This window comes from Ochotona princeps, chromosome 9 (assembly GCF_030435755.1).
Source record: "Ochotona princeps isolate mOchPri1 chromosome 9, mOchPri1.hap1, whole genome shotgun sequence".
Lineage (NCBI taxonomy): Eukaryota > Metazoa > Chordata > Mammalia > Lagomorpha > Ochotonidae > Ochotona > Ochotona princeps.
Genome location: NC_080840.1, coordinates 14,763,573 through 14,772,065, shown reverse-complemented (window position 1 = coordinate 14,772,065; position 8,493 = coordinate 14,763,573). Strand labels below are relative to the sequence as shown.

Genomic DNA, 8,493 nt, shown 5'->3' with positions numbered 1-8,493 from the left:
AACACAGCACCACTCACCTATGCTGGCAACACAACGCCAGGCTGCCCTGCACGGGAAATGCGAAGGGCCTATGTCCACCACGGCTTCAATCTAGCCCCTGTGTTACAACTGCACCACAGCTGTAAGGATGTAACTTAGGGGGCAGATGCTTCGCAACCCCCCTCAGCTCTCCTCAGTACGAATCTGTGGCCCTCGTTGACCCAGAGGTGTTTTATAAAAACATCTGAAGACGTGGCAAACGGTCGCCACTGCTGTCAGTTCAAAGCAATTCCCAGAACTGAAGAAGTGCTCCATCCTCTGCTTCATCTTCCCCCCTACTGTCACAGCTCTGCCGCCAAAGCGCCAAGGGGAGAACACGTGAACTGGTTCCTTGTGACCACGCCTTGGCAAAAATCAATAAATAAAGAGCTGTCGAAGGCAGAACCATCTTAAGGGCTTGGAAAAAGCAGGAGGGAGGCAAGTGTGCAAGAAGGAGAGTCCTTCTGATTAGGGCTTGGTTACCCAACCCCACACACCCAGCTCGATGCTAAAAACCCATCATCCAGACAAAAAGGAAAGACACCAAAAAAAATCAAGTTTTGAAATTTGCGCAGTTGATATTTGCTCTTCATAGCAGTAAGAACTTGAATGAGAATTATGAAACTTGAGAACACTTGTATTTTTCTCCAGGATTTAAAAAAATCTTGTCTCATACTCAAAGACTACATTCAGTGTGGGTCAGGTCCAACAGCATTAGCTAGAATGCGGTGGTTAGGGACACCCCGCCCCGGGAGGAATGCCGTCTGAGTGGAGCAGCTGCTGGGCAGGTTGGGACCGTGCCTTCACTGGTCTCCAAGCCGGAACCCCTGGCCCCAGTTGTGTCTTCCACCTCCAGCATTCTGATCAGCAGCTCGCCTCATGCTAGCAGGAGGCACACCAAAGCCGGACACCCCTCCTCTCCTGCTGGGCAGCCAGCGGTACCTGCAGCAGACAGGAAAACAGGACGAGGAGAACAAGTCATTCCCGTGGTTAGGTGAGGCCCGAGTGTGTCTCCCTCTCCCGAACCAGGCCAGGACCATGTTTGATTTCAGCACCTAGCTCAAAGCCCTGACCACAGATGGCACTTGCTTTTCCCATTTCTTAAGTCTATCAAGCTTTCAGTTAAAATCACACTCCAACATTTTCTTTTCTGATTACCAAAGTAATTCATGCAGAACAAAAATATTACACCCACAAGCCCAACCACCAGAAACAGGGAGTGACAGCATCTTGGTATATCTAAATATGGATCAAACTGGATCAAAGGATGTACACTGAATTCCTTTTCCAAGGCCAAGTCCACAGGCTGGCTGTGTGCAACGCTTTCTTCTGAGTCCATCGGAAGGACTGGGAAAGAGGGCTTATGACTTGCAGTATTAGGCATGTTTTAACACATAATCTGTCCTCTGAATGCCTTCTTCCCACTTCATAGGCGATAGGAAAGCCATGGCCCAAAACGGTGCGAGGAGTTCCCACCTTATGAGTCACACAACAGCTCAGAAAACCAATCTGTGCTCCCATTCTTGACCATCTACATTGTAAAACTGACAGGCGAAGACCTGCTGTTAACGCATGCCATGGACACACACAACCCAGATTGGAATGTTTGGGCTCGAGTCCCAGGTCTATCCCAGATTCCAACTTCCTGCTGGGTGACATTACAAGGACATGGGTCCCTGACATCCATATGAGAGAGCTGGACTGAGTTTAGCCTGACCCTGTCCCAGCCCCTGTGGGCACTTGCAGAAATGAACCAGTAGATGGGAATTTGTGTGCAAACATTCTAATTCACTCACTATGATTAAAAAAGAGTAAGATTTTGTAAAAACTGAAAGTGTACTTTAACCTATTTCATTTATCAGATCTTCATGTTTAAAATTTGTCTAGAAACAGCATGATCTGATACCATGGATAAACCTCTCTTAGCAGCAGATACCAAGCCATGCCAGATACCTGCCCATGGCACACAATCTGAAGAAGAGCACAATATTACACAGAAGACATGTGGACCTGTCATCCATTAAGGGTTTTCCTTGTAACAGGCACAGCACATCAATAAACTCATCAGAACTTCCCAGCCCTAGGAAGTACACACTACTGCTACAGGAAAAGAGACGAGGTTGGGTAAAGATCTTTTCAAGTGACAGGATTCAAACTCAGGCAGCCTGACTCAGGAGCCTCACACCGTGCCTGTTCTACTGACTACACCTGTGCCTTCTGACAGGGATGGGGCAGCAGACACCCTCCTCCATACCTTCATACCCTTCCTGAAAAAAAAAAAAGACCCCCTTTGAAACAGAAAGTTTACTACGTATAAAAAGCGGGAGTTAACTACTTTCCCAAATGGAATGCAGACCATCAATACATCAGAACTCCGCAACTCAGCTCTCCACTTTTACACTCAGAGCCTCATCATTAAACCAACTGCATTTCTAAGCACTGGGTTCTCCACGCCCAAGACACCTGGCACAATAATATTCCTCCAAAGTGCGTCACCAAACAGAACACTTTCCGAGGCCACACTGGAGCAGCCTTGCCTTGGTACTCACTCTAAGACAATATGAAAACCATCTTCACTGCTTAAGCAGACAGTGAAATTAAATGCAAGTAATTAGGATAAAAAGATGCCCAATTACACATAATCAACAAAAATTTATGGTAATTTCAAGGCAGTTATTACTTTTGCAAGCAGCTACACTTTGTCATCTGATCTTTATGCAAAATTTAACAGAAGGGCTTTCCAGTGACAGAGAAAGCTCTAGTGGAAGGCGGGTTCCAGTGCGCTGCTGATTTCGCCACTAGAATCTCACTCTGTTGCCTGCAATCGAGAAGTAGCCGCAAGCCGTTAAGTCAGAATGTGGCCATTTAAAGAAAATAACTGTTGGCTGCTCCCCAAAGCACCACGTTTTTTTTTTTTTAATTGATGCATCTGCCACCCTACTTGATAAACCCACACCAGAAATCCAAATTTGCTGTCACTATGTCCTTTGATAATTAGAAAGCAGATTGGTCATTTGTTTCTTTCGCCTGAAGGCAACCATGGCTCAGAAGAGAAACAAGTTTCTTTTCTTCTCTTGAAGAAACAGGAGAGGAAAATAATACCACACATCCAACGCCACTGTGTTTTTCTGGAGAGTTCACAATAGAAATGTCTTTCAGAACCACAACCCCAGCTAGACAAGGACAGAGCAGTGAGTGGCAGGGCTCCGCAAGTCCTCCCGCCCTCACTGAGTCCCTGCAAGAATGACAGGACTGCAAAACAGAAGAATGAGCTGGATGTGAAAGGCTCTGGTCTGCTTTTATCTCTCTCTCCCCCCACCCTGCTTTTTTTTTTTTTTTAAGCTTTTAAATGCAAGCTATTACTGCACATTTCCAACACAAGATTAGGCGTGACTGTCAGGAGGCTGTGACACGCAGATGGCGACTGTGCCAGGCCTTTCTTTAGCCTTTTGCCGCACTGACAGAACGATCCTACTACTCCCATGCTCGGCGTGCGGCTTCTCAGCCCATCAAACTCCCGCCCCACGCCCACCGCTAGGGACAGGGCCTGAGTGCCCACTGCTGCGCCCCACAGCACATTTGACCTTCTACACCCTGGCAGACATGGGCTGCCCCTGCAGCTCACAGATGTGCAAACTGAAGCCTGGAGGCTTTCCTTAGCCACTTTCCCAACATCAAAGCTGCCACATGAGGGGAATGGGTTCCAAACTCACATCTGCCCCAAAAGAACTCCAAGAGCCAAATGGCCCTGGTCTCCTCATGTCAGTGATCCCTGACAACCAACCAGCAACCCACTACACACCCCGCTCTCCTGAACTCTGAGCAAGCCTACTAGACTGCTACCATTTAACTCAAAAACGTTTCCAATTACCAACCAAGTTGCTAAGTTCCTCCTTCCTCAAATGAAATCATGGGGAGATGGGCCTGGCATCGTGGCCTAGCAGCTGAAGTTCTCGCCATTCAATGCGCTGGGATCCCATGTGGGCGCCGGTTCTAATCCCGGCAGCCCTATTTCCCATCCAGCTCCCTGCTTGTGGCCTGGGAAAGCAGTCGAGGACAGCCCAAAGCCTTGGGACCCTGCATCCACGTGGGAGACCCAGAAGAGCTCCTGGCTCCTGGCTTCAGATTTGCAGAGCACCGGCCATGATGGTCACTTGGGGAGTGAATTATCAGATAGAAGATATTTCTTTCTGTCTATCCTCCTCTATATATATCTGACTTTGCAATAAAAATAAGTAAATTTGAAATCATGGGGAGAGCCAACCCTCTAAGACAAGAAGCACTGAGGTCCAACCATGCCCCAGCCCAGCGACTATGCCCTAGCCCTCCACTGTGCACAGGAGGGCCTCAGGTGATCCACCTTGTCTAGCAGGGCCGAAATGCTTCCTGTGACCCATCAGTCGGGTTGGGAAAGGGGAGGGTTCACCAGCTAAAGGTGTACCCTGAAGGAGACTGAGTCACAGCTTCAATCTCTGGCTTCCCAGGACTGCGACTGGAGGATGTAGCACTTGTCGGCTCACACTCTTCCATCAGAAAGGAAGTAAACCCCACTTCTTGCGGAGCTCCCAGCAGGACACAGAGCACAGGCAGCAGAATGAACACTAAAGGAGGGGGAAAGAACACTTACAAAAACTGAGGTGTGGAGAGAAAATTTCTTCCTCCCAAGTCCATCGGGTATCTGAACATTAGGAAGAAATAAAGGTGTCCAACAAGATTTCCAATCAGTTCATTGATCACCCTGTAAACAGAGAGTTGGGTTCAGTTAAAAACATCATGCAACGAGACGTGTCAAGGTGTGACTCACAGCAAAGTGAGAGGCTCCCAGTCCCTGGGAGCAGGTGACAGCTCTCCGATGAGCCCTTTGGTTGTTGGCACGATGGCACGGGCGTTCTGCAGCAGAAGGGAACCAAGAAGGCTGCCTTTCTTCATGCCCAGCCGTCCTCCTGACATCTCCCTTAAGGTCTAGTCTATCCTCCCAACACTGCTCCGCTACTTCCTTCTTCTGGCGATGGGGAAATGCAAAGCTCACTGTTGACTGCTAGTGGTCATCAATGCTGTTTATAGCAAGTGGGAAAACACAATGGTTACCCGGGCCCAGCAAGACGGCCTAGTGGCTAAATCCTTATCTCACATGTGCTGGAACCCCAGGTGGGGCACCGGTTCATGTCCCGGATGTGCCAGTTCCCATCCAGCTCCCTGCTTGTGGCCTGGGAAAGGAGTCAAGGACGGCCCAAAGCCTTGGGCCCCTTCACCCATGTGGGAGACCCAGAAGCTCTTGGCTCCTAGCTTCAGATCAGCTCAGTTCAGCTCCAGCCTTTGCGGCCACTTGCAGAGTGAGCCAGCAGATGGAAGATCTTTCTCTATCTCGTTCTTTCTGAAAATCTGCCTTTCCAATAAAAATGAATAAGTCTTAAAAAACAAAAAAAGAACCCACAATGGTTACCAAAGACAGAACATGGGAGTTAAGAAGAGGGACCATACACACCTGAGCTCCTAGTCCTAGAGCCTCTAACACTCCTCCCTCAGCTCCTGCACCTTGGACGGCATAAAGCCAGAGATCGTGAGGGAACGCAGACCTTCACGTCCTCCATCCTAAGGTAAGCACGGAGTTCCTTCAGCTTTCCCATGGCTGACAAGGAGGTCACCTTAAAATGTCACAGACCCACTCTGACTGTGACACATCCTTCCTGTCTCCACCTGAAACATGACTCCCATCAGGAACAAGTCAACAGCTACAGAGTTCTCAACGTTACCCCTACTCTGAACGCACTACGCTTTCACACAGCCTGTCTGCTTCCTTCATTCACGCCTCCCTATCAACATGCAGAAGCAGCTACGATCACACAGAGCAAATGTGTCAGACATACGAGCAACCAGAACTATTAAAATGCTGATAAGATTCTGCAGTGGAAGAAATGCGAGTTTGTGGAACAGCTGTGCCTCGATATCCTCCCTTCAAAATTCTGACTGCACACATTGACTTTCCTAAGGCTCTGTTCTAATTCCAAACCAACAGCTAGGAATCGGACTCCGCACAGCCAAAACTTCAGCGTTGTAAAATCCCTTAGAAAACTGCTCTCCACCTGAGAGCCTGCCTGTTGTGTGACTGGAAATGCTTTAATAGAAGAGGTAGTAATTGTATGCCCAGGTCTTAGGAGAGTCAACTCAGACACAAAAGGTTTATCCTTGCTCCAACAGCAGAGGATCCCATATCTAACAGGGAACTAAATAACCAATCAATGTTAAATACCATTAGAGATCTGCATTTTAATCAATTACACTGCAATGAAAATTATTCCTCACATATAGGGTTCTAACATATCAACACTTTGACTTAAGGTTTTACAGATTAAGGAAAGATGAAGCACATAGGTTTTCCAAGGATTAGATCCCAATTAAATAAAGCTATTATCACTTACGAGCCTCCGATGATATAGTTGAATCCAAGGATAACCCAGGGTAAGTAACAGGCCTAATTAAAAAAAAAAAGACGACAATAGGTGAATGAGCATGCACACAGCCAGGAGGGACTGCAGCGAGGACAGGCTGTGCTGACGGGCTGGCGGGGATGCCCTGGAGAGCCCTGCAAACGTTCTCTCAGCAAGCAGGCGTTGCTCTCACGGGGTCTAATAGCCTCTCCCTAGACCCACACTCAGCTTTTGTGTACAGGATCCTGGGCCCAGAGTTCAGGTACAATTTGCGCCCTGCTGCACGAACAGTAACACCTAGGATGCTACCAAAAACACAGCCCATATGCCAAACACACAGAAGACTCCAGAAGCCACCATAAACTAAAACACCCCAGCTGCCTAGGTTCTTCTGCTGCATCTTTTGTATCTTCAATTTTTATTTCATTATTTCATTCACTCTGATATCTCTAACTATCACTCTTCCAAATAAGCTTTCAGGAAAATTCAACATTCAAGCCCCTCACCAAATTCAACATATTACACTAAGAATTAAGGGGGCTGTGAGGCACTTCACAAATGAGTGAAAAGATTAACACATACAAGGCTGAACGTGGTAAGCATCACAAAAGAATCCCAAGTACCAAAAAAGCTCAAGGTCAAGAGTAATTCCATGCAGGAGCCTCACAAAACATACTCAGCATCAATTCAAATGTAAGAATGGGCAGGCATCACATGAGGAAAAACGATTGAAAAGATGTTACAGGTGGAAAATGGTGAGAGGCGCTGCAAAGGGAAGGAGCTAAAAAAAAGTAACAAGGAATAAGAAAGTATTACAGATTTTCAAAGGCAAGCTTCTTACACACACACAACACACACACACAACACACAACACACACACACACACACACTCTCACTCACTCCCTCACTCCTGACAGTTAACAAGGCTCTCTGCGACTGAGGTGCAAACAGGGGCTTGCCCACGGTACACTGCTCTGCAGTGACCTCTTCTGGACTATTCAGGAAGAACACCTCCGGGCTGAAGAGGGGTTTTTGATGACAAATGAAAAGGCTTTCCAATTCGGGTAAAATACCTTAAACCGTGTTCCAAACCAAAATGACACAATCATGTCTCTATTCAGCTGGGCCCAGACATAAAGTACTGACATGATCAGAGGAATCATCAGCAACTGCAAGAGAAGTCAATATGGTAAAGTTAGGCCCCAGCACACTAGAAAAACCGTCGGCTCTGGTTCTTAACCCCTCCCCTCCAAAAAAATCAAAAAATCCTCACATGGGTATTCAAAAGCAAAAGGTAATTCCAGGGATCAGAATCACAAACTGGGGAGCGGCTGCTTGGCCTAGCAGTTAAAGGACGCTGGCATCAGTTTGATTCCTGGCACCAGCTCCTGATTCACTTTCCCACCAACGCAGACCATGCGAGTCATGCCTCAAGTTACTGAGTTTCTGTCACCTCCCTAGGCGACCTAGCTGGCGTTGTGGGTGCCTAGCTCCTCCTGGCTCCCCACAGCCCATCCCCGGCCCCGGCCTCAGCCCTTGCAGCATCCGGAATGAACCAACCAACAGGAGCTCCTTTCTCTTTTGCCTGCCTCTCTCTGTGCCTCTCAAATAAATAAAAGAGTTTTTTTAAAAATTGAGTTGATTCTATTATTTATCATACAATGAGCAATATACAATCCTATCATAGGGTATAACACAACTACATTATTTTCAACAGACTAAGAAACGCCAGGGTCAAATTCTGTTACTTGAAAAAGTAGGTCACAAACCTTTACTTCTTACTACGTAATCTCAAAAAAATATATATATGGTTTAAGAATTACTGCATAATCATTATTGTCAATGTTAAAAATACAAAAGGTGCCATAAATTAGCAAGAAAAGCAATGATTTAGATAACTCATGTAAGAAGCTCATCAAACCTTTAGCTGACTTAAAATGTCTAAAACAGCCACAATTCTATAATTTCAAAATGTCATATAATTAACCACACTTTCAACCAGCACTACCAGTGAGGAACAGTAAATCGGAACAAAGAGGCAGACATG

General features: G+C 46.8%; 1 protein-coding gene across 1 annotated transcript in view; it reads right to left on the bottom strand.

The window, feature by feature from the left end:
* Positions 1-571: 571 nt before the first annotated feature.
* DERL1 (derlin 1) overlaps positions 572-8,493 on the bottom strand; it is a 31,523-nt gene continuing 23,601 nt past the window's right edge. The window contains exons 5-8 of the mRNA XM_004580707.2: positions 7,520-7,615; positions 6,438-6,490; positions 4,646-4,756; positions 572-960 (exon numbers count right to left, since the gene is read on the bottom strand). Coding sequence (XP_004580764.1) covers positions 822-960; positions 4,646-4,756; positions 6,438-6,490; positions 7,520-7,615 — 399 coding nt within the window. The 3' untranslated portion in view covers positions 572-821. The remainder of the gene's footprint in view (positions 961-4,645; positions 4,757-6,437; positions 6,491-7,519; positions 7,616-8,493) is intronic.